Source organism: Callospermophilus lateralis, chromosome 3 (genome assembly GCF_048772815.1).
Source record: "Callospermophilus lateralis isolate mCalLat2 chromosome 3, mCalLat2.hap1, whole genome shotgun sequence".
Taxonomy (NCBI): domain Eukaryota; kingdom Metazoa; phylum Chordata; class Mammalia; order Rodentia; family Sciuridae; genus Callospermophilus; species Callospermophilus lateralis.
In genome coordinates, this window is record NC_135307.1 from 43,955,633 (window position 1) to 43,983,469 (window position 27,837).

General features: G+C 35.7%; 1 protein-coding gene across 3 annotated transcripts in view; it reads left to right on the forward strand.

Annotated features, from left to right (window-relative positions):
* Positions 1 to 27,837, forward strand: part of Akap6 (A-kinase anchoring protein 6) — a 500,764-nt gene that overhangs the window by 109,385 nt on the left and 363,542 nt on the right. For all 3 annotated transcript variants that reach the window (XM_076850183.2, XM_076850180.2, XM_076850182.2), the window contains exon 2: positions 1,151 to 1,508. In XM_076850183.2, coding sequence (XP_076706298.2) covers positions 1,185 to 1,508 — 324 coding nt within the window. In that variant the 5' untranslated portion in view covers positions 1,151 to 1,184. The remainder of the gene's footprint in view (positions 1 to 1,150; positions 1,509 to 27,837) is intronic.

Below are 27,837 nucleotides of genomic sequence, written 5' to 3' on the forward strand. Positions count from 1 at the left end.
AGTAACTTCAATGTGTATGATCAGAAGAAAACCTGTAAAAGAGGAATCTGTTTCCTTGAGAGGAAGAGGCTGCTCCTAGACTAAAAAAATATCTATATCCTAAAAAAACAAGCTTACTTTATTATCACTTATATTTGTTATTTTCACCTATTTGACTAATATTTTACTGTTATACATTTTAGAGGAATTTATTACTCTTGAAATTCCAGCACCTCTAAAAATTCAATATAATCAAATATTAATGTAATCTACTTTGAATGCTAATTAATATAATCCATCATTTATAACTTTTAGAAAAGTAAAAGCTTAGAATTTCTCATGATATCTATTTATCTAACAAATATCTAACAGTATTTGAAGTTACCACAATGTTTTTGGTAATGAGAAAATATTCCCTCTCTAGTTATCCATGTACTTGAATATGTTGGTTATAATCAAAATAGTTTAGATGCTCATAGTAGGAAAGCCCCAAATAATCATGACTTAAGATAGAAGTTTGCTTTTCTCTCTCACATAAGAAAAGTCGAAGACTGAAGTCATAGTACCTAGTAGCTCCTTATTTTCCTATAGGACCCTTGTTCTTATTTCTGTGCTCCATCATCTTCCACTGGATATACTCAAAATTGTCTCTGGGTCTGAGCTGGCAGCTGGAGCTCCAGCCATCAACTCCATAGTACCCCCTTGAATCAAAGGGCAAAGCAGAAGGGTAGAAAGGGGGACCCTCCTAATTGAGTCAGCTCCCTTTAAGCAGCTGTTCCAGAATTCCTATATAGTAATTCTACTTACTGCTCATTGGGCAGAACTTAGCCACATGGACACATCTGCCTGCAAAGGAGATAGGGAATGCAGTTTTAAATTGTAGGCCGAAATATTCACAGCTAAAAGATCAGTGTTTTGTTACTAAGGAATGAGGGGAGAATGGATGTTCGGGTAGACAATGTCACTGTGATGCTGTGTTCTTATTACATGCTGAGTCTTGGGGCTACCATGTAGAAAATCAAAGTACTTCTTTCTGTTTTTGTTATGAGCAATGGTTTCTTAATTTAGAAATCTGGCTTAATTTAGAAATCCTGTTTCTTCTGTGAAGTACCATTTATTTATTTGGCAATCTCGTCTGACTCTTGCTTTTTTCTTTCCTCTTGCCTTTCAGCTGTTTTGGAAAGAAGTAAGGTTTAGACTTCTCCATGTTAACCATGAGTGTGACACTTTCCCCCCTGAGGTCACAGGACCTGGATCCTATGGCTACTGATGCTTCACCCATGGCTATCAACATGACACCCACTGTGGAGCAGGGTGAGGGAGAAGAGGCAACAAAGGACCTAGATTCTGAACAGCAGTATGAAAAGCCACCTCCACTCCACACAGGGGCTGACTGGAAGATTGTCCTCCATTTACCTGAAATTGAGACCTGGCTCCGGATGACCTCAGAGAGGGTCCGGGACCTAACCTATTCAGTTCAGCAGGACTCAGACAGCAAGCATGTGGATGTGCACCTAGTTCAACTAAAGGTAAGGCTGATTTTGGGCTTAGATTCTCTCAGGACAGAAGGCTGACAAAGGCTATGACATGTGGATCTTGAGTTCTGTATTCCCCAGTGAGGAAACGTCCAGGAAGAAAAATAGAGTAACAGGGTTGAAACCATTATTCTTGAAGGTAGATGTGGACAGAATTAGTGCTTTTCTGATTTTACTTTGTATGTCAATTATCTCGAATAAAACTGGCCTTTGGGACTAGAACAGAGAAGTAGGGAAAACAAGGGATGTTAGTATAATGCCATAGAAATCAGTTATAAAGAATAAAATTATTTTTTAAATGATTACAAAAGATAAATTAAGACTCACAGGTTGAGCATCAAGCTGATCTGATTGTGAATATATGCATGTGGTTATTATTTGCTGTTGAAGCTGATGCTATCTTTGTGGCAAACAATGGATTCTGGCATGGTGGGGAAGGGCAATGTTCTCTTTTTAGAAAAAAGTCTTTCCTCCAGGTACAATGCATCATGAAGAACAAAGGTTCTTTTGTAACAACTCATCTAAAGCTCAGACATTTAAAAAAATGTCTGTGGCTTCTAGAGCCCTTATAAAAGCTTGACTCTTGGCGGAAATGAATTGGAGGTGCTATTAAAAAGGGCTAGTGATAGAGTTTTTGGCCTAGGGCCCCTAAAACATGTACTGTGAATTCTGGCCCTGATGTACCCTCTCCTTTCTCTCAGGTCATTGAGGGAAATGCATGCTTAGGTCAATGACCAGCAAAACAAGTTAGGTTTATATCCAATTAGGTTTGTAAACTCCTATGTTAATTTCTAGCCAGTTATATGGAATCCCAAGGAAAATTCTTTTACCTACCCAGGTTCGTCCTAAATGACCTGAAAGAGAAGGCTAAACAGATTCTTGGATCTTAACACTTACATAACTTACAGGATGTAGCCATCAGAGAAGAAAGATGGGCAGTAAAGAGAAAGTACACGCCTCAGTGCTTAGAGAAGATCTGGTTTAGCCTTCTCAGGCTAATTCAACAAATTCTAGGGGAGGAAAGGGGAAGGGGAAAAAGAACAGAGGAACCAGAATGTCACAAATGGCTGGGCTTCTCCCAGGTTGAGAAGGCCTAGGGTTTCCTTTTTTCTATAGGTTCTTGGGAAGAATGCAAAACAGGGTAACAGAAGATTAGGAACCAGCCTCAAGAGAATGCAGATTCCATGCTGTGGAGACAGGGAGTGATGTGATACAGTTTCAGAAACATTAATTTAATCAGAGGAACAACACTCCAACTCCTTGAGGTTTGAATAAAATAGAAATTAGGAGACTTTGCTTTGCCCTGTCCACTAATGTATGACTCTCATAAATAGATTCAGGTTTGGGATTGTAATGAAAGCAGTTATTACCTTCAGAATCCTTCAGATTTACACAAAAAGGTAGTAAATGATAAAAAAGAATGGGGCAAAATGGAAATATTTTTAGAAGACCTAACTAAAAACAATGTTAAGGAATTTTAAACATATCAACATGTCAATTAACTTTATTTAATTAAGCCAGTAATGTAAAAGTAAAAATTTAGATTTTAATTCTAAATAGAAATGTGAAGTTTTTGTACAATTAATGTGTGGTTATATTTGGTGTTTGAGTAATGTACCTATAGGGTGATTTCTCTTTTTCTCTTTGTAACTACCTGTCATCATCTCTTACCTGCCCCTATAAGCTCTATTCCTTGGGATGGTCTGTCTCCCCTTCTAAGAAGGGAGTTATAGGACATGAAGTCAACATAATAATCCTATGTAGTTAAACAGTAGCTGTTAAGGTGATGAATTGAGATATCTTACCTTCATTTCATCCTATAATTTCTATCATTACTTTTTTGGGTGCTTTTTTCATAAACACTCAACATTCTCTGTAATGTTCTCAAATATTTTATTGAATAGAGCCCCTTTACATTGAACCTAGAGTCAACAAGTTCTGATCAGTGTGTATGGCCTCTAAAATGGTCTATACAAAGAGTTTGGTTTTATCTCTGAACATGTTTAGTTCATTACCCCTTTATTTGTGTAATATGTCTTTATTTAATCAAATTTAGTACTTTGATGAATTTTTCAAAAAATGTTTAAAATATATGTCACTTTTTCAGATTTCCATATTGATCCATAAGACTACAGGGGAACTTGGCACAGTGTTTTATATGTGGAATTTCTTGTAGAAGTACCTGTCAACAGAGACAGATGTCTGGCAAGGTGCAGCTTGGGCAAGGCCAACCATCTGCTACGTGGTGTCCCACTTAGCTCACTTTACTTTAGTCAGTTACTCAATCTATTCATTTACAGTGAAAAACAACCACCGTGAGATAGAAATGCCTATGCTTTTAAATGCCATCTAGGTCTAGATAATTTCTAAATGTATATCCATTCCAATGTTTTCCCAATTTTAGGAGCTCCAGCTGTCTAACTGACATCTTCACTTGTGTCTTGGTGGACATCTCAAACTGGATGTGCCCATCAGAGAGCTCTTAATCTTCCCTCATTCAGCAAAAGACACCACTTTTTACCAAACCAAGCACAAGTATCTGCCCTACATGTGTGTTTATCAACAAGAGAATATCTCCCCCAAACATGCCCTAAAGTAATTTACTTCTGTTCAGCCTACTGTTGCCTGGTCAATCCATATCACTGTTTCCTTGGGTTGCTCAAAAGCTTCCTAACTAATCTTGCTCTCACTTTTCACCTTTACCCCCTTCCATTTTATTCTCTACTTATAAACCAATGGGATTTTTTTTTTAAATGTAAGCCAGATCACTTTGCTTCCTATTGGATTTAAAATAAGACTTAAGGTCTTTGCCTGTGACTCTGCACTGCATTCTTCTCTAGTCATGGCTCTTCTTACCTTCTACCTTGTTTATAAAACTCCAGAGGCATTGGAAGTTCTAAATAAATGTTAGGCTAGTTCTTCCTTTCTTTCTTTTTTTTTTTTAAAGAGAGAGTGAGAGAGGGAGAGAGAGAGAATTTTTAATATTTATTTTTTAGTTCTCGGCGGATACAACATCTTTGTTTGTATGTGGTGCTGAGGATCGAACCCGGGCCGCACGCATGGCAGGCAAGCGCGCTACCACTTGAGCCACATCCCCAGCCCCTAGGCTAGTTCTTGTCTCACAAAAATTTTCCTTCTTCCTAGAAACTCTTCCCCCATTATTGCATGACAGATTTTGGATCCTCATCAGACTATCAGTAAGAGGCACAGTCAAGTTCTAACCTCTGTAGACACAAGTCTGGGAGAGGATTGGGCAAGAGTTTGGAATAAGAAGTGGAGCCTGTGCTATGTTTGGTGAAACACACACACACACACACACACACACACACATACATATACACACAATGTCCACCTTATGTATCTATATCACACTGCCACTCTTTTTTCAACATAGTCTTCTCTACCATTATTCAGTATATTACTTTAAAAGTAAAACTTGGTTGGAAAAAATGGTTTTAGAACATTCACAGGAGTAACTCTGCCAATGGTCCTAAATTAAATGTCACTTTCTCAAGCATTTCCTTATTTCTACTCTTAAAACATCCAACCCTGCTCCAAGTCTTTGTCTAGTCTATTACTTAGCTTTATTTATTTTGTTGATATTTCTTTTCTCAGATGGCAACCATCCCATTTATTTGTTTACTTGTTTATGTTCCCTTCCTCAAATATCTAATTCTCTACTGTATCTCTCTTCCATAGGACAGGGTTAGGCATTTGGTGCCAGTCTAATTCATACCTGTGGTGGACAGGTGAGTCCAAGTCTTTATGGTCAGTGCCTTTCCCCCCTATAGGCAGGCTTGCACTGCAAGTCACAGAAGGAAGGCTGCTCAGTGAAGAATGAATCTGGACAAAGGCATTAAATGAAACAAGGTCAAAGTATGTTTGGTACATTACTTTTCCATCAGGGAGGGTTTGTGAATGGTTCTGAAGTCTTGGAGATCTTGCCTGGGAAATCTGCCCAGGAGTGTCTATTCTTTCTGTAGGTAACTATGCCTGGCTCCCTTTATCCCCCATTTCTGACTCTTTGGTCATGGTTTTGGTCAATAAATGTACTTTCGGTTCTTCTAGATTGAGAACCACTCTTTTTCTTTAAATGGAACTATTTATCTTGTGGTCATTGGGTTGCTCTTAGAATTTATTCCTCAGAGAACACTATTACCTCTCTTATTTCCAAGTTCTTAGGAGGCATTTTACTATAATCTCTAGGTGGAACTGCAAACATACACTATTATAAAGTTCCCATGGGGAGTGATTGTTATTGAGAGTTAACAAAATCATCTACCCTTAACTTTAAAAAATAGAAACAATGAAGTATACTAAATACTTTCTTTCCATTATTTTTAAAATTGAAAGTGCAGTACACATATTTTGCTTCATAGTTTCCAAATATTCTTTAGAAAGAAGTATGGGAAAGCAGCTGAACCATTTTTAGAAAATCTGACCTTCCTCTCTGGCTTCAGAAGCTATGCTATACATGAAAACCAGACCAGATTTTAATGAAGACCTTTGACCCGTGTGAATGTATTTGGGGTCTAAACAGGCAAGTATGAATCTCTGCCTACTTTTAGTCTTCTTAGAATGTTATTTATATTCCTGGAAACATGATAACAATAAGGAGATAAAGCTTAGAGTGGCTGGCATAAATTAAATGATGTAGTTGGCTAACAAACAGAAATCTGGAAGTGACTTAGCTCTAATCATTTACCTAAAATTGACTTAAGATAAACTCAATTCTAAACCACCTCCACATATGATTCATGTCTGTAACTCTGATTTTGGCCTGATTTTCAAAGTTCAGAGCTTGTGTTTACAAGGTATTTTAAATGGGCTATATCTAGACTGAGATGTGCCTGTCACACTGATACCCAGTGACTCACATAGGGTCTGGAGGGCCTGCTGGGAGAAAGGCTTGAATCCTCTCCGTTGCTGGGATTTGTACCTGATGGACTGATGGACAGATGTGCCTGATGGACCAAAGATGATGGAAATCTAGGGATGGTGAAGTTCCTAAGAGAGCATTCACTGTCACCATGGGACAAAGAGTCTGCTTCAGTGTGGGGGAGAAAGAGTAGTGGTGATTTGTGATACAGTGTGTTTCCAGCTCTGTAATCCATCCTGAGCAGGCACCTTGGTAGTGTGGGTAATTAGCAAGAAGAAGAAGAAGAAGCTATGGGCACGACACAGATGACTTCCCAGTGGCTGAGGCTCTTGCTCTTTGTTTGGCAGGAGCAGTAGTAAAGAGCATTCTCCCCGCCCCCCCATTGCTAGAGCATAACAAGAGAACTGTGCCTGATATGGCAGTGGGGGCACAGAGGTGATAGCTATGGAGTCCAGGATCTGCTGGTGTGACAGTGAGAAAAAGCCAGGGTTGGCTCTTGGGCACATTGAAAACCCTCTGGAATTCTCAAAATTTCTTGATGAAGGGAATTCTGAGTAGAACCAAACTTCTGACATCAATATTTGGGTGCTTGGAGAATTCTGATCTTAACATTAACATGATCATATGTTAAAGCCTGAAGCATTCCAGTTATACCATCTTTGAATACTATGTCTTAAATAAGATTAGTGGAAGAAGTACCTTTGTTTTCTGAGAAGAACAGATATTTTCCTTTCTGTTCCTTAGACAGCTACTTTTCAAGAAGTAGGTCTCCACCATTAGCAGGTTGTAAAATAAGTTTAGTGAATTAAAGAGCTAAAACAAGGAAGTAGAATAGAATCACATGAAGTAAGACAAGAACTATTTTGTAGACCTTGGTCTTAATCTTAATTATGTATATATTATATGCTTGTTCATGATGTAAATTTACATCTTTTCCTGAGTCAAGGCCAGAGCAGTTTGATAGTTACTGTTTTAGACCATTCTCAACTTTCCTCCGTAACTTTGATATATACTCCAAAGCTGGAAAATATTATGCAAGTAAATGTAATCTGGTGCTTTTTAGTGCAACCTTACTGGTTTTTGCTCTTATATGGGACCAAAACTTATATGAAATGCCCTTAAATTGGCAACCTTAAAGGCATATCCCAAACCTCAGGAAATTAAAAGATGAAGCTGATGGTTGGTAGATATAAAGATTAAAAATTTTAATTATAGCTCAGATTTGTGGCTATAATCGTTTTTGGATTGATGTGTACTCTGGTCTGAATGCATCCCCTCCCGCTGCTGCAAATTTATATGTTGAAGTCTTAACTCATAAAGTGATGATATGAAGACATAGAGCCTTTAAGAGGTGGTTAATTATGAGAGTACCACCCTCATGAATGAGGTTAGTAACTTTATAAAAAGGGTGTGAGAAAGCTGTTCTACCTTTTTGCCATATGAGGACACAGCAAGAAAGTGCCATCTTGCAAGCAGAGAGCAAAACCAATTCTTCTGGTGCCTGGATCCTAGACTTCTCAGCTTCTAGAACTATGAGAAATAAATGTTTATTATTAATAAATTATTCAGTCTAAGGTATATTGTTACAGCAGCCTTAACAGACTGACAGTAGTTTTCCTTAGGGACTCTTTTCTTAGAGAAGCTGATACTAGTTGTTAAATATCTTGGGAATGTGGTTTCATTAAGATGTTTATTAGTGGAAAAGTTTTCCCTATGATTAGTGACTGGATTGTATAATAATATTTGGTATCATTGACCAATAAAAATGGTTGAAATATAAAGGGGTTTGATGTTTAAAAGGCTAATTTTAGATATTTAGAAGATATAATTATGTGAAAAAAATCTGTCCTAGTTAATTATTAATTATCTCTCCCTCCTTGTACATCCAGTGCTATAAAATAGGCTAAGTACTAAATGAATAATTTTTGACTGTTGAATGATTAATATATTTTCATCTTATTTGGGGAAATGAGCTAAATTTTAGACTTAGCACCTTTTTTTGTACTACATATAAATATTCTTTGTTAAGACCTGGAAAGTGTAACATGGAAAAATTAACTTTGGTGGTTTCTGATGCATATTATTATGGAAGATCTTTGGGTATATATAAACCTTATCTATAATGTAGGGTTCTGAATGGGAGCATTAATTGCCAACTGCTCAATACTTCTACCAGATTGTATAGCTGTGTAATTTTTAATTAGCAAAAGTAGCTTGGAAAATGAGTATTATCACAGATTGCATAATTTGAAATAAACTATAAAACAGATTTTAGAAAAAGATAATGCTTTGCTTAATAATATCAGCATGAACTAACTCTGAGCAACAGTAGCCATCTGCTTTTGTGGTCTCAAGGGGAGAATTTTTTGTAGGGGCAACCACCAGAGATAGGATATGAGTTAACCCTTTTCTTACCTAAGGAGATTTTGGTTCAGTAACATTTGTAGAATGTCTAATATGTATCAAGACTGTTGATTAAAATCTCTTATTTAATCACACAACAATCTACAGTTAAGATATGAAGAAATTGAGTGTCAGAAGGTGAGTAAGTGATCACTTCAAAGTGTCAGAAGGTCAGTAAGTCAAATCACATTTTTGTACCACTCCTCACACTCATAGGTGTGAAAAATTCAGGTGCCTATGGAGTAAAAGATAATAGTTCTGGTTTTCTTATATTAGATAGTTAAGATGAATGGGCATGAAGGTAGGGGGCTTATTGTTTTTAAATTAAGAAGAATATCCAATTTCTAAGTATTTTAATTCATCACAAGTAGGAAAGGGAGCCGTTTGAAGTAGGAACATAAATGAAGTTCTGGAGTTCCTTTGAGTAGTAATGTTATAGCTTATTTCCCTTTCTTCATTGTTTGCAGCTATATTGCCTCCTTCAAAATTTGACACCTCAAAAGGCAGAAAAATCTGATCTAATTAAAATGCTTCTAAGGTATGAATTACTAGTATACTAAGAGGGAAATGGGTAGAACATGAAATGAGCATGTTTAACTAGAAATATTAACAAATCAATTGGTTTCCAGGTAGGACATGTGTAGAGTCCATGATTCTTATCCATAGGAGAATCTCCTTGGAAGCTTAAAAACAACAACAACAACAACATTGCCAGGCCATGTTCTAGACTAGCTATCAGAATCTGGGTTGGACCTGAGTATCAGTTTTTATAGGACCCCACTCCAACCCTAGGTGATTCTAATGCATAGCCAAAGCTGACACCCACTTAGAGATTATTTTGGTCATTTTTTTTTATTAGAACATTATGATTATACATAGTTTTGGATTTATTTTAACAAAATCATACACGCATGGAATTTGGTATACTCCATTTTAGACCCTATTTCCCTGTACTTTCCCTCACCTCATCCCTTCCTCTATTCTACTTCCCCTGCTCTACTGATTTTCCTTTTGCTCATTTACCTCTTTATTTTTGATTGGTGATTTCTACATGTTCATAGAGGTGGAATTCCCTGTGGCATACCTTTATATTCACATAGCTTGATTTTATTAAATTCATTCTACATTTCCTCCCCTTTCTCTTCCCTATTCCTTCCCTGTAGATCCCCTTCTTCTCCTCCACTGATCTTCCCCATATCTTAAGATATCACCCCCTCCCATTTTTTTTTAATTTTTCTCTAACTTCTGCACATGAGAGAAACATTTGACCCTTGATTTTCTGAGTCTGGGTAATTTCACTTAGCATAATGTTCTCCATTTCCATCTATTTATAGACAAATGCCATAATTTCATTCTTTTTTATTGTTAAGTAAAACTCCATTGTGTATATATAGTACATTTTTAAAAAATCTACTCATTTATTGATGGGCATCTGGGCTGGTTCCATAATTTGGTTCTTATCATTGTGCTGCTTATAAAATATTGATGTGGCTGTATTGCTGTAGTATGCTGATTTTAGTTCTTTTGGATAAATACCAAGGAGTGGGATAGCTGGGTCATTTAGTGGTTCTATTTCTAGTTTTTTGAGGAATCTCAAGGACGTTTATGAGGAGAGGAAACATCTTGTTTGTTCCATTCATTCTTCCTTTTCTCTTCCAGTAAGATAGCCAGGGCTTCAAAGATGCCTTTTTAGAAGCAAAATATCCTAAATTACTAATTTGAATTTCTTCAGTTTTTCAAGTGACCTCACAAAGTCACTAAAACAAAAGGGGAAAAAAAGGGGCATAAGTGCATTCCAGATACTAGTCTGTATGTTTTAGATGTGCTATCTTATGTTATTCTCTTAAACTTTTTAAAGACAAAAGAACAACCCAAACCAGATTTTAAACTATGTTCCTCTCTCCTTTAATTATTCTCAAAGAACTCATTGAAGTAGAAATTGTCTTATGAGAGGTCCAGGCACAGGGCTGCCTACCTGCGATTGCACAGGTTATATATGAATGGTACCTTTGAAGTCACGCAGTCATCACCTGCATAGCCTTTTATGTTCACTTTATATAGGCGGCCGAGATTGCCTGAGCACAAAGTGCTCTGATTATGAAAGACAGAAGGGTCTTTTCCTTGTCTATAGCTAAGGAATTATAGGAGGAAAATACTGCTGTGATTGGTGGAAACATATTTGGAAGAACCATAAAAACTTAAAATGCCCCAGAGGAGTCTGAGCTTGACACATAAAGTTATCTACTAAGATAAAATGCCATCAAAACCTATGTCTTCATTTGTGTACAATATGTCAAAATGCATTCTACTCTCACGTATAACTAATTAGAACAAATTAAAAAAAAATTTAAAGACCTATATCTTAGGATGAGTTTATAGGGCTGTGCAGGATAATATGGAAAGGAGAGAGATATGAGAATGTTATGAGACTATTCAACAAGAGATACAGAGTGGCTGGACTTGGGTGGTAAACGTAGGAAGCAAGAAAAAGTCCATCAGACCAGATATTGATGCTAATCTAGAGAGTTCTCAGGGATGTCAGAGGTGACTAATTTTCTAAGGTTTAATTTTCCCTCATCAAGCTCAAACTGAACTGATATATCTGTTGTTGCTTTGTGTTAGGGCTTAAGGGTTATTTTTTTAATAACTGTGAATAAAATAAAAGGAAATAGAATAGAAATATCTCTTCTGTTCACATTTTAACAGTGTTCTGTTATTAGTGAGCTTTTTGATGTAAGCCACTTCTGTTATTCTGCACTACTCTAATGTACCAATTTTCTTTATTATTTGAATAAGGTAGATTGGCCAAATGAATAAGGTAGATTGGCCAAATACATGCTTAAATGGGAAAGTAATATATGAAATACAATAGGAAAAGCAATTTTCTCTTCTTCAAAGAAAGGAGGAATAGTATATGATCCATAAGAGAATTAGTTTACAAAAAGGGAAACTGGCGTTAGACAAATTATGTAGGTCTACAATGCTTTTTGCTTTCTTCCCCTATCTAGAAACCTAATTTCTATTAGAAGATTATACAGTGAGTCAAACAATAGTGTCAATAATGGCAGTAGCTCAAACTTTTACCTCTGCAAAGGGACTTAATATCACACTGACTAAAGGAATCCATCTTTGTAATGGTGAGAGTCAGGCATTAGTGAGTAACATGATGGGGAGAGAAACTCTCACCAAGACTGCTCTTGGGTCCTTCAAATAATATCATATAGGAGACCACTTCCTTTATGTATGTATCTATATCCTCATCCTAGAGTAATGGAGTGAAGTGTTGTTTTTAAAAATATTTTAACCACAATGTTTATCTATCTTAGCTTCTAGCTCCCCTCCCACATGAAGTTCAAATGCTTGGGCATGGTATGAGTTCCTTCAAATTCTAGACCCAGCTGACCTTTTCTTGATATTTCTCTTTCTGTACCTTCAACAATCCAGGCCTTTTCAGATATTTATGCCTTGGAACATGGTTTCCTCTTCCTAGGAAATCATCTCACTTTTTACCCCAAACTTCTCTGCCTAGGAAAATTGCCACACAACCTTCTGAATGGTAGCTAAAATGATGGTGAAACCATCTTGCAGGCTAACCTGCTGAGGTTTTCTGTGAACTTTCCCCATATTTTCCTATGGTATTAATTGTGACATAGTCATGGACACAGTATTCAATTTGAGAGACTTATACACCAACTCTTATAAGGAATCTATTTTTTCTATTCTATAGCTGTGTATCTCGGGTGATACTTGGTAAGACTTTGAAATAAGGATAGAAGAAAAAAAATCATGATAAAACACATTTTCTTATATCATTTTGTTGATTGAAAACAAACCAGCATATTTAGACTTGTGAATAATTAGCAGATCTTCTGAGCATTTGTTCCCACACTTGTACTGGAAATCTGAAAATGGACATCTATTCTTTGTTTTGCAGGGGAGTGAGGGGTATGGGGGATTGAACTCAGAGGTGCTTTACTATTGAGCCACATCCCCATTCCTTTTTATTTTTTGAGACAGGTTTTTGCTAAGTTGCTGAGGGCCTCGCTAAGTTGCCCAGGTTGGCCTTGAACTTGTGATACTCCTGCCTCAGTCTTCTGAGCCACTGGGGTTTGCAGGTGTGCACCACCATGGATGGACATATTTTCATTTTGTTTATCCTAGGACAGAACATCATGGACACTATATGTGACACTTAAGGGGTATACTTGGCAGGGGGAGTCCTTACCTCAAAAGTTCTGTTATTCAATTTCAACAATATTACTTCAGTGAACGTTTAGAAGTAAACTATACTGTCATTGAAGATGGAAATGGAAGGAAGAATGAATACTATAAGAAGACATTCAAAGATGATGAGATGTTATAGCTTATTTGAGTTTTTCTGTACGATGTTTCATACTGATAAATGTAGGATTTTTATAACTGGATACCTCATTTTCATGGCAAAAACTATTTGTTAAACATCCACATGGACTTAGTAATTTCCTTGGTTCATATAAATGTGTTAATTCTGAAAGTTCACCCTTAGATATACAAATCTGTTGGACTATGGCCTTGTCAATAAGTAATAAGCTAAATAAATAAAAATAAATTTAAATTCAGTGTAGATGACATGATTACAGTTTTCCTTCCTTTCTGCTGCTTGTTTGGTTATAAACTTGAGGTGTCTATATTTTTAAAAGTAATCTTTTTTAAACTTTCATAAATTAAGTTGTAGATATATAAAAATATGTTTAAAATGGTGAATTTTTTTTCTCAGAGTTGGCAGACATCTGTTTTGTTATCATTGTTCATTTTAGGTTTTCAAAACCACTGGGCTTAGCATTTGCTACAGATCTACACACAACTTTATTTTTGTCTGTCAGAAGATCATAAATAAGAATAAATATTTCACAACCATGTAATGTGTTTATCCTAAAATTCAATACATTTTTTAAAATGCAGGTCCATAAATGTGTGGCAAGTTTCCAGAACAAATTTATTGAAGCTTACATTAAAGCACAAGACTTTATAAACATTATGTATTTATTTAATAGAATTTTATGGTTTTGCTTTTATTTTAAAAAAAAAACAGTGTGGTATGTTTTATTCCTCATCAAACTTAAATTCTTTTGCTTGTGGTCTTTCATTGATAATTCTGTAGATGTAATAGCTAAAGATAGCCCCCCAATTTTTATTTCAAATGGGAACCAATTAAGATGATTATTTCTCTTTCCTTATATCATGACTCCAGCTAACCATCACAGCGTGAATTGTAGACTCACAAGTATACCCCTGCACATCTGACTTCAAACCAGTGATCCAAGGTCTAGCTTTCAACTCTTCTTTCTACTGAAAAGCCTGCCAGCCTGCTCCATCCACACTACTCACAGTACCTACTTATTTGTTCCATAAGTTAGCAATAAGGTTGCACTGTATTTTTTTTCATATATTATTTTCTGATCTTCTCAAATAATCTAAAAGCTTTTTAAAGGCAAGTTCTATTTATCTTTATAAAACTACTAATACTTATTTGGTCAGCTGAATGACTGAGTCCTCATATTATCATTTTAAAATTTCCTTTCTGCTCTAAGTGGGATTAGTATGCCAGGGAAGCAAAACTTCCCATAGTTTTTCAGAGAAACAATAAAATGTATACATAAGCATTGTAAAATTCACAGTAGTTTTAGGGTTAGGGATTGGCAGAAACAAGCAGAATTTTGCTGGTATTAACTCAGAGCAAAATTTGACATTAAAAAAAAATAAGTGTTGATTAACCTTTATTAAATTTCATCATAGACAACACACTCTATGTATTCCTTTGTTTTTGTTTTGTATCTTTTTTGTGATGCTGGGGATCAAACCCAGGGCCTCACACTTGATAGGACAATGCTCTACCACTGAGCTACATCTCTAGCCCTAGATTCCAGTTAATATAACCCAAAGGTAGAAACCAAAGTATATCTCAGAGCCCTTCTGAAAGTCCTGTCAGTTAAATTCTTCTAATTTCCACTGTATTGCATATTCATATCTGAGAGAAAATAGAATTATGAACCTAACTCAATCCTGGACTAGTTGGCAGCTTTAATATTAATTTACATCCATTCTCTGCCTGAGAGATGGTATGAAAATGTACTCACTCATGGCTCTCTCAACAGCTTACAGTGGGAGTCCTGGTTTCAAAGGTTAAAACAAATTCACTGACATTTTAAAATCTGTTATAAATCTACCCATGTACACTGCTTTTTCTGTAAGGAAAGCAAAGAGGGAAGAACTGGAAGTGAAATCCACTGACATCTTGATTAATGATGCTCAGGACCAAAGGTCATCTTTCAAGGGAGGAAAAAAAATGTGTATGAATCTGGTAAAATGAGGGGTTTTTGCTTGTAGTTGGATAGTAGCAGTACCTCAGTGGCAGCTTCTTTTTGTTTTCAACTGCCTGAACTAGAACAAAAATCTGCCATCTAAGTTCTGTTACCAAAGTATGATGTGGCAGTGCTATCCATGTCTGAATCTCAGCTTCCTCATTAGCAAAATGAGGATGTTACAGGGCACTTTCTACACCTAATGTTTTGTGAAAATAACTAGACACACCCTAATCACACTGTAGATTTTGCTAATTTTGTGACCTTGACCCCCAATCTCCTCTTTCTGCATTGCAAGAGGACCCTTTCTTCTTAAAGTTTCTCAAGTCCTTTACCCTTTTAGTGATAATACTAATTAGCTACCCAGCAATTACTTGTGCCTTACTTTCCCTCAAAGTGCTTTGCACGCAGAATCTCAGTTAATCTTTGTAATAATATCTAGTTTTCTGGTAAAGGACTTGAGGCACAGAGAGGTTAATTGACTTGCTAAGGTCATACAGCTAGAAAGTGATAGAGCTAAGAATAAAAACCAGGTCTATCTTAGTCTGTGGTAATCCTTTTCAGTTTAGTAATTTCTTTGAGAACGTGACAAAAACTATAAAACTATCTTCTCAAGACATATGCACAGGCATGGTAATAATAATATACATTAATATTATATATATATATAATATATATATATATGTAGTATTTCAAGAGACCCTTTTAAATCTGTTTATGGGGTGGGGGACTCCAAGTTAACACCTAGAATACTGCATCATACTGCCTTTTAACTGATTTCAAAATGGGTAGAGGAAGAGAGATTTAAAATCATACTGCCAGGCTTGGCATCGCATGCCTTTAAACCCAGTGGCTCTGGAGGCTGAGACAGGAGAATCTTGAATTCAAAGCCAGCCTCAGCAGTGGTGAAGTGTTAAGCAACTCAGTGAGACCCTGTCTCTAAATAAAATACAAAATAGGGCTGGAGATGTAGCTCATTGGTCAAGTGTCCCTGAATTCAATTCCCAGTAAACCCCAATCCCCCCAAATGCATACCTAATTTCACAGTTGTACATTTAGTAGAAAATAGCTATCTGGATCCTTTGCATTAGGTTTTGCTACTTTCGTGAACATCAGGGGCCATGGGGAAGCCTCCATTTGTAGGTAGAAGGTATTGCAGGACAGATTCTTAACCTAAAATATTTAATTCCTAATCTCTTTAATGTCTGAATTTCTCTTAACCTCTGCAAAGTCTATCTTTCTATAATTAGAGATATGGCATTAAAAATAAATGCTATTAGGATAAGTAATACATTAGCTTACAGTCACATCAAGACTGAATACCAGATGCTTTTGATGGAAGAAAGAGTCTCACACAAGGTAAGGTGAAAGGAAAAGGATTCTGAAAGAGAGTTCACCAATAAGCTGCCAGTTTTTACCTTGGGTCATATGGTGTGAGGACTACTAATTTAAACTAGATCCCAAGCATAAGATTGTAGCTGTATAACAATTGAAGGTATTCTTAAAACTGGGCAGTGTCTGTTTTCTAGAGTTTATAATGGCATAGTGAAATATCCTAGCCTGCTTTTTGGATGGTGGCTCATTTAGTTCAAGCTACCTCAGAGATTTCATAAGCACATTTTGGGCAAAGATAGCTGTCTCTTTACTATCAACCATCTTATAATACTGAAAACAGAATTCTTCAAATCAGTGTCAGTTATCATCCTGCAGTCTCCCTTCCTGCTGACCAGTGCCAAAAGTGAGGCCAAGTGGAAAGGCCCTGTGATTTAGAAATTGTGGTCATGGTTGTGATCCTGTCTCTGTTATGTATTAACAGCTAAGAAAGTAAGCAATTCACTAATTTTTTGTGAGCTTCAATTTACTTGGCTATAAATATCTACCTCTAAAAGCTGTTGTAAAAATCAAGTAAATCATTCTTTAGAAGAGCTATGTAAATCTCAGATGCTACATGAATATTAGTAATTATGATTATTTCACAGTCCAAATACTGCTTGTTGCCTTTGTGGTTACGATATTCAGATGAACTTTGTGTGTGTGTGTGTTAGATTTGGGGTAACTATACATATTTCCAATCAAAATACAGTCTTCTATAATTTGCTTTTAGCCATTAAAGCACAATATAAATAGTCTTAATTAATAAGACTTACAAAGAGCAGCACATATTTTGTTTGAAAATTGTAGTTAACAAAACAAAATGAAAAATAAACTTGCTAAAATTTTCACTTTTATTATTATTCTTCCCTAAATTTCATGTGCATAGTACTGAATATATCTAAATCTTTTTCAGAATTAATAATACTGTTGGTTTTTGGGGGATGGCAGGTACTGGGGATTGAACTCAGCAGTACTTGGCTACTAAGCCACATCACAACCCTATTTTGTATTTTACCACTAAGCCACATCCTCAGCTCTATTTTGTATTTTATTTAGAGACAGGATCTCACTGAGTTGCTTAGTGCCTTTGCTGAGGCTGGCTTTGAATTTGCAATCCTCCTGCCTCATCCTCTCAAACCACTGGCATTACAAGTGTGTGCTGCTATGCCTAGCAATACTGCTGTTTTTAAAGTTATCTCTTGGAACATAATTTTCACATAATAGAGTAATATAGATTTATATGTATTAAGAAATTTACACTGAAGCTGGGTGCAGTGGCACACACCTTTAATCCCAGCAGTTTGGGAGGCTGAGACAGGAAAATTGTGAGTTCAAAGCCAGCCTAAGCAACTGTGAGGCACTAAGCAACTCAGTGAGACCCTGTCTCTAAATAAATTACAAAAAATAGGGCTGGGGATATGACTCAGTGGTTGAGTGCCCCTGAGTTCAATCCCTGGTACAAAAAAATTAATATCTATATCTATATATCTATATATATACAGAGAGAGAGAGAGGAGAGAGAGAGAGGGAGAGAGAAAGAGAGAGAGAGAGAGATTGATTTACACTAAAAGTTTTTTCTAAAAAAGTGGAATGAGGGGATCTAATTAATTCAGGACTTTGGTTAATTATAGTCATACTGTTAAGAATGATATAGTTTGGGCCAATTCATTCTTTAAGAAAGGCTCTTTAAATTTTAAATGTAGAAAAAAGGCTTTCATATGGATATGTATACTATATCTTATTTTTTGTTTTGTTTGTTTTTGGTGGTAGAAATTTAACTCAATGCCTCACACATGCTAGGCAAGCACTCTACCACTGAGCTACATCTCCGCCCTACTATTTATTTTGTTATTAATAACCAAATTCTGAGGAAAAAAACACAAATGGGGAAGGTGGTTTTATTATTATGTTTCATCTAGCTAATAATCTTTTTAAAAATTAATCTATTTATTTATTTTTGTAAATATCATTATGATTTATCTAATAATCTTATAGTGAAAAAATTTGTTGACTTGGGGAAATACTGTTTTATATTTGCAGACAGTTTGGAATTTGGAAACCCCCATGAACAAACATCCCTCCTGCTTTGCACAGGTCGAAAAATCAAATCATTTCTTTAGCTGGTTTGTATGATTTCCTAGGAATCAACTTTACATTGGCTGGTATATGAGAAAATAATATATTTTGTTGTTTCATTACATTTTTTTGAGGGTGGGGGGATACCAGGGATTGAACTCAGGGGCACTCTACCACTGAGCCACATTCCCAGCCCTATTTTGTAATTTAGAGACAGGGTCTCATGAGTTGCTTAGCACCTTGCTTTTGCTGAGGCTGGCTTTGAACTCATGATCCTCCTGCTTCAGCCTCCCAAGCTGCTGGGACTACAAGCGTGTGCACTGTGCCTGGCAGCTTCATTACATTTTGATATAATAAAAAATTGCTAGTAGAAAACATGAGCTTCTTAATTACTATAAATCCATTCAATGAGTTCAATAATTCATTAGCCTTTCAAAAAATATGATCCTGCTTTCAGTACTTCAGCTTTTATTTTCTGCTTAATTCCATTTATCACCCTTTATTTTTGGTCTCTTCTGCAGAGACAGCACAAAGGATACAGCTTTCTTGGCATAAAGCTACTTATTTGATAGTGTGTGAACTGGTATTTAGGAAACTTTCCAAATTAGCACAGTCATGCCCATGTATGGAAACCACATGTATAAAATATGTACTGGGGCCTCACACTGAAGGCATAACAGTTCCTTAGGTAAAATGTTGTTGATTAATTTCTTCTTTTATCTTCTGGCTGTTCTCTTAGACACAGGTTGGTAAACTTTGTTGTTGTTTACATCGATTTTATGTTTTTTCTGATTATAATACAACCCATAAAATAACTATGTCTGCCATACCTTCCAATATGGTAGCCATTGGCTAATTGTGGCTATTTAAATTTAAAACAATTAAAAAAAATAAAAATAAAATATTCATTTTTGGTCATACTAATCACATTTTACATATAATTAATGGCACCTGTATTAAATAACATAGAAGACCATTTTTAAAATTTTAGAGAGTTTTATTGGATAGAACTGATGATGTTTTAACTTTCTTTCCCCCACCCCTTTTCTGTAACTTAAAGACAAGTTGTGGCATATTTTTATTAATTAGAGTTCTATCCTGTCATTGTTCATTATGCATAACATTCTACTGCTTGAGTATTCCTTAATTTATTTTTCTAACCTCTTATTTATCGACAGACATATGGTTATTTCTATTTTTTTCTATTGTAAAAGCAGTTGTGATTATTATCTTTGAGTATTCATCTTTGTATACTTGTCTAAAATATTTAAAATTGGAATTGTATATTTTACATGTTAGGATATTTTGATACATACTGCTAAGCTGTCCCCCAGAGACTGTATCAATAAACATTCTCTTGGTTTATTGTGAGAATATATTCATATTACTGTATCAAGTCATTGGACCTTGTTAAGTCTCATTGAATTTTTCTATTCAAATACAAATAACAATACGTACCACCTGCCTTATCCAGCGCCTTGTGAGCTACAAATGAAATAACATGTGAGTGTTTTGAAAAATAAAAGGAAAATGCTGTCATGTATGGCATTCATATTTTAAACTGTCTGGTAGTTGTAAGGATCAATCAGGGAACTTGAATCTTCTGTGACCTGGTTTAATCCAAAAGGAGGAATGGTGATTGTGGTGGAAGTGAGCACATAGACTTCCTCATGGGAGAGAGCCTGCTAGTCCTAACCTCAGAAACATCATTTATTATTGTAGGTATATGAAGGTTAATATGGAGGTAGGGTTTTCCATACAAGGACAATTAGAGAAGTGAGAAAATTTTTGTTTTAATGTTAGAATGAGAGAGAATGGGATGAGAGATTATTAAACTCTGCTGTTCTTTCTATAAATAAGAAAACAGAGGCCCAGAAAACTGACATTACTAACAAGTGGCAGAATCAGTTAGACTCTAGCCTTCTGACCCTTGTCCTCTGTCTTTTCCTTTACATTCATCCCACATCTATGAAAGTTGCAGTCAGGAGGTGGCAGGACTTTTATTACCTCTCAGGTGAAAGTTAAGCCAGTGTCATAACCGGTTTGATAACTAATATTTGTCTAGTTCATTCTTGAAATAAATGCTTGTAAAGGCTAACTGGGCTATTGAAGTCAGGCTGCCAAACTTTTATTAATCACTTGGAATTATAATACAATTTTTCAAACTGAGTCTTTAGGCCAAATTGCAAATTAAATCTGTTTCTCATGAATGGTATTGATTTTAGCCAGCAAATTCTTTGGAAACAAATTTTTGGTGATGCTCTGAGAGTCTCTGGTCTTCAGTTAATCTCTGAATTTTAATTCACTTTATGAATTGATGTGATAAATCATGAGTGTAGACATCCACAAATTATGCAGGCGATTTCAATCAGCCTGTGAACTCAATTAGATGACTAAGTCTTCTTAACACTCTCTGAGCATGCAACACCCTGAGTGTCTCTACCAACCTCAGGATCCCCCTCTCTCTCTTTCCTGGACAAGAAAAAAAAAAAAGCCTAGTAGCTGTTAGCAATAAATATCTTAGGAAACTAAGATTGCTGCATTTATGTATTCACTTAGCATTTAGATCTTCTAAGAAGCAGCAAAGCTCTTAAATTCAGAAAGGGCAGACCCTCTCCAGTCACAATGCAACCAAGGGAGAATGCTTGTCTTTCTACAGGAAATCACAGACTTGCAAGGTTTCTGGATAGATCACAGCTTCTCATATGGCTGTATCTGATGTCTTTGCGTGGCAACACTTGGTCTTGCACTTGTTGAATTTTTCAACTATAAAACAGTAGAAAATGAAGTAACACAATGCAAGGACTAATGGGGTTTGCTTTAGCAGACCAAGAGGAAGATAAATTAGAGTGAAAGCTTGATTTTTTTACATAAGGTAAAAAAGATTCAGATAATATAAAATTTTAGGCATTTGAAAAGTTACTCTATTTCATATTTCTCTTTTGCTATGTAGTTAAAAGGCACATAAGTATACATTTGAAATGGAAAGGGTTATTTTCCTCCAACAAAATGCTTCATTATGCTAAATACTTTTTTTTTATTCATTTAAAATTGTTTTGTTTTCTTCTGGTACATTCGACAATTAGGTAGTGTGATGATGTAGATGTGAGAATTACTGGAACACTATCTTAGTGTATGTCCCATTTGGCTTGCTCAAAATCCTGAAAATTTTCCTTAAAAATTAATTTAAAATTAAATGTACTTGCTCTCTTTCCCTTTGAAAAATAATTTTATTTTTGGCAGTGCTGGGGATTAAACCCAGGGTCTAGTGCATGCTAGTCAAGCACTCTACCACTGAAACACATCCCTAGCCCTCTCCTTTTCTTTTTTAAGCAAAATTGGTTCACATCACAAATTTTTTACTTTGTGATGGTCATGATAGGGAGAAAATATGGTAAATCCTGTAGTCCTTGTCCCCTTTATCTTTTTTAGATGTACTCCGATCTGTTTTTATCAATTCTGCCCTAATTTAAAATTACGTAACACTTATAACCTGCCTCAAACCTACTTTACAAGTATATGAAGTATAAATCCTAAACTGATGATTGAATTTACTGGCTGTCCATTTGTCTACATAAAAAAATGGGTTGGTGGTGGAAGGTGATTGACTCTGGAGTAGCTACTTTGATTAGACTAAGGGATAGAGGAAAGGATTTTTTTATTTTTTTATTACAGCATTAAGATTATACACAATATTGGGGTTCATTGTGACAGACTCATGCAATCATATAACATAATTTGCTCCAATTCATTCCCCAATACTTCCCCTTTTTCCTTCCCTCCTTCTTCCCTTTGTTCTCCTGAGGAAGGGATTATGTTATAACCTTTACCTGGCAATATTTTTTTAAAGAGTTGAAGATGTTTGTTTTGTTTTTTGTTTCTGCTTTTTTTAGTGGTGAAGGTACATATGTAGAAAAGGGCAAATATATATGTATTTTGGAAAAGTAGATATGGTTAATATTTGATAAATGCAGGAGTATATTTAGTTATAAAGTAAAAATAATAATAGTGCTTATGCCAATATGATCCATGGAAGTCTTCTAAATATTATATCATCATAGTGATTTACATGAAAAGCAACATTCACCATGATTTAATTTTAAAGCTGATCATTAAAGTTATGAATGACATTAGTGCCATCATATTTAACTTGGCCAATTTTTCAAAATGATGAAAATGTTTCTACATTTTATCTTTATGCCACAGAAAAATGTAGTTTCAATTTCAACTTTAAAAAGAATACAAAGTATAAATTAAAATTCTTCTCTTTTTTTCACAAAAACACATAAAGAAGTTATAGTACTATTTAAATAAATCATGAAAGGAGTAACTTCAGAAATTAAATCTGCAAGATATTTTTGTTTTATTATGAAGTAACAAAATCTGTAACTGATAGCAAGTGTTTTAAAATGAATTATACTCTCAAATTGAAACAAATAATTTTGCTTAATGTGAACTTTAAATCAATCCAGTATGGCTTCATGGCTTAACATTTTTTTTCTTTTCTTCTGTCTGGAATTATATTAAGTGCATGAGGTAACTAACACTTCATATGCTCGTCAGGGAGCTCAAAGCAGCAGTTATTTCTGTCATTGATTAAAGGGAAAAATAAATTAATCATTTCTGAATAAATACAGTTTGTCCAACAGGCACAATCTTTCCATGCATGGGGCTTATTGTGGAAAAGAATTGGATCTAATGGGGAAGCTAACAAAAGAGATTTCTTGCTGAAGACAAGGTTTGAGAACTACTGAATTAATCTACTTAATAGGGGCCTTAACATATACTGAGTAAAGCCTGAGGAAATCTGATATAGAAGGGGTAGGTTTTGATTAAGTTTTGGGAGTGGAAGGGCATGAAATTCCTCTGGTAATAGGCATTTTTAGCAGTATCAGGTAAGGTCATGATGATTCTGACCCCTATTCTTGTGTGTGTGAGTGGTAGTTGGGGATTGAACCCAGGGTCTTGTGTATGCTAGGAAAGTGTTCTACCACTGAGTTGCATCCCCAGCTCTTTTAAAAAATTTTATAATGAAATGGGGCCTCCTAAATTGCTAGGCTGGCTGAGAACGTGTTATTCTTCTGCTTCAGCTTCTTGTATAGCTGGGGTTGCGTGTGTATGGCTCTGACTCCTATTTTATCTGCTTCACTGTTTGGCTCTCAGATGGCTCTGATGGAGTAGAGGCAGCTCAGAATCAGGAACTTGCCTTGGATGCTTGAGAGTTCTCAATACAGCAAATATGCAAAGAGCGTTCTTTCCCTCACCATACTCAGCAATGTGTTGGAGTAGGCGAAACTCAAAAAAATCTCAAGCTTCTTGTTAATCTCGGATCAACTTCAGGACTTCAACACAGTGCTAGATGACAGGGTGAAACCAAACAGAAAGATACTTGTGTGATGAACACACTGGAAATTCTTCCCTGTGTGCTGCTGGAACTGACATCCTGATAGAGTTCAGGCGCCTGGTGAAGCTGTGCAGGCAGGGCCTGGTCTCTGGACCACATGCTTTTCATGTACGTCATAAACATGAACTTTCTGAAATGTTCCTGCTGGCATTTTTATCTCTGTTCAGAGGCATTAATTAAATAATTGTGACTCATATCATGCCAAAATAGAGAATTTAAACTTTTCTGTTCAATTGTCTTAGACCTCTTTTCCTCAACTTGGCAAGGCTGATTTGGTCATCAGTTCAGCAATATACTTAGGGATTTTTTTGACATTTAGGGATTCCATCAGTTTTGCTACACATATTCTCTGATGATTACAATCACATCTTTTTCCATTTGCCTGTTTCATAGCAAGTTAGTCTGAATGAAAAGCCTTAAAAAACACATGTAAGTATATAAAAGAAAATTAACTTGCTCTGGATGGCAATTCTTTTACCACTTTAAAATAGTATCAGGAGTCATTACATTCAAATTTTCTTTTTCTTTATTTTTTTTTTAAAGCAGCCAAAAGCAGAGAAAAATCTACTTGGGAAAGACAGTTCTTCAAGTTAAAATAATGATCTCTGTTCCAATGTATCCTTTTTTATATATAATCTGATAATTTGGATCATGGAGTTATAATGTTGTTTTACCATAAACTTGGAAGAAGATTTTTTATTTTTGTGTATTAATTTCTTCCCCAGTAATGTAAGGATAAATACTGATAAAATTCATGTAATAATATTCACGTAATAATATTGCCTACTTTCTACAGATGTCAGAATATGTACAATTGTGTATGTTGCGGATGCTACTATTAATTTTGAATTTTCTTTTCTAAGGAAGTTTATCGCTGTCATCTGTAACTTCAGATGCCCTTAAAATAAATATTATTAATCACAATAGTGGTGAAAAAAATGAGTAACAGGGGCTGGGGTTGTGGCTCAGCGGTAGAGCGCTCACCTAGCATGTGCGAGACACTGGGTTTGATCCTCAACACCCATAAAAATAAACAAATGAAATAAAGGTATTGTGCCCAACTATAACTAAAAAAAAATTTAAAAAATGAGTAACAGAAAAAGTTTATTAACCCACTAAGTCATCGTTTTTTTTAAAAAAAGAGAATAAAGAGCAGAATAACATCTTTATAGATAATGAAAGCATGCCAGAAAGGTACCCTCCAACACATGAAAAGGTTATATTTCCAATTGAGTCAAAAGTAATTAAGAAAACAATAGAAGCTGTGAAATAACATGATTCAGAATTAGAAAAACACAAATGTGATCATTAAAGAAAAGGGAGATTTTTAAAAAGAGGTGAAAAACTCAAGAAAGAATTAGAAATAAAAGGAAAAATAATTTCAGGAAAGAAGACTATGCTAGAAGGGAAGAACACAAGGACACATAAACATAACAGATAATACTTTAAGCAAAATAGAATATCCATTGTACGAAAGACTTATTCATAATAGCCCCACGCTGAAAACAGCCCAAATACCCACCAGCTTGTGAAAAGACAAAATTTCTGGCAGGCAAGATGGATGAATGGAGGGACCTAGCACTCACCTGATTCTCCACAAAGAAGCATCAAAGCAATAGGTAAATAATTGCATATTGACGTGAGTGACCATGGGAAAACTCTGGAATTCAACAGTAGAAAACGGAAACTTTGTAAAATCCAGAGACCTGGATGAGAAGCATGGCAAGAGAAAATAGCCCATCACCTGCCTCCCTGTTTCCATAGCAGAGAGAGGGAGAGTCTCCCTTCCCCAAGTGTAAAGGTAGAAGAGAAAGTCCTAGCAAACTATCAGTGCAGATACTGGCAGTCATAACTATTATGTTTCACAGGCCTTGTAGGCTTATAGCCTAAAATAGGTAAAGGCTTGAAACCTACATAGTAGTATGGCTTTGGAAAATGAATTCACTTAATCTTGCAGTGAATCCCCAGAATGCTAGAGCCAGGAGCCATCTTGAGAAGGGGACTATTGTTTGAATTTGGACTTCTCAAGGGGTCAGAAACCCCCGCATATTCCAATTTCTGGGATCCCCTACAGATATTCCAATGCACTGGCTCAGTGGTTGACTATTTCTTGAGCCAGAGCCAGATTTAGTTTGTGGAAAGAATCTGACATAACCCGCCCCCCGAGAATGGTTCACAGTGGGCCATGGACATGATGATGTGGAGGGGTATAGAGGGTGCTGTCCACAGCCCTGAAAATAACCAGTGAGTTGGGAAATATGCCCTCTGGGATTAGGGGTACAGCCAGCTGCATGTTGTTTGCTTGGAATCCTGGTTGACCTCGCAGTTCCTACTATTCCTCTCTTAGCACCTGTCTCCAAGAGGCAGACCGTCTCTAAGATACTACCACTACCCACCCACAGGAGTATGGTGGGGTCAGTTTTGAGCAGTGCTGTAGGGAATCCATCTCTCTCCCAAGGCATACAGCCTAATAAATTCTGGAGAGAAATTTTTGTCTGGTACCTGCAGAGTTTCACAATCCTCTTTCCCTTGCTCCTGAGAAATGAGAAAAATGAGGGGGTGAAAAAAAATTTGCCTGGCTCCAGCAGCAACCCACTTGAGCTTGATCCCTGGAAGGTACCACAACTTTAAAAAGTAGGGGTATAAAAGCCCTCACCCCATCCAGGTGTGCACAGTACCTAATAATGGAGCACCCAATTTTATAAACAAACACCATTAGACCTAAAGGAAGAGATAGGTTCTAATACAATTATAGGGGGGGCTTTCACTACCCTATTCTTACTAAGGGATTGATTGACCAGACCTCCCCCCAACCCCGACAAACAGAAACATTGGAGTTAAACTGCACTATAGGTCGTATGGACTTGATAGACAATTATAGAATATTCCATCAAACACTGCAGAATATACAATTATTTTCATCCATACATGCAATTTTCTCTAGAACAGACCATATATTGGCCACAAAACAAATCTAAACAAATTTTTTAAAAAGTTAAATCATATTTCATATCTTTTCTTTTACATTTTTCAAGTCACTAATCATATAGAATTTTGCTAATTAAACAGCCAATTTAAAATGCCAACTCCACTGTAAACTGGATGTATATCATATCTTTTCTGATCACAGTGGAATGAAACTAGAAGTCAGCAGCAAGAGAAACTTTAGAAATTATACAAACACACAGAGACTGAAGAATACCTTTTTGAAGGAAGAGTGGGTCATTGAGGAAATCAGAAAGGAAATTTAAAAATTCCTTGAAACAAATGAAAATGGAAGCACAACATACCCAAACCTTGAGGATACAGCAAAGCAGTACTAAGAAGGAAGTTTACAGTAATGAGTGCCTACATTAAAATAAAAAAAATCTAATAATGCATCTTAAGGTCTCAGTAAAGCAAGAACATATGATATCCCAAATTAATAGAAGGAAAGACATAATAAAATCAGAGGAGAAATAGAGTCTAAAAGATCAAAGGATCATCATAACAAACTTGTTTCTTTGAAAAGGTAAACAATATTGACAATTTTTAGAGACTAAGAAAGATAAGACTCACATCAATAAAATTAGAGATGAAAATGGAGACATTACAATGGATACTACAGAAATTTCAAGGACCATTAGGGATTATTTTGAATAATAATTGCTAACAGATTGGAACTATCTAGAGAAAATTAAAAAACTTTTGGACATGTAAAACTTGCCAAAATTGAACCAAGAAGATCTGGAAAAAAAAAAAAACAACAAAAACCAAAAACAAACAAACAAACAAACAAAAAACACAATAGGACCAATAGCAAGTAATGAGATTGAATTGGTAATAAGAAGTTTCCCAATAAAGAAA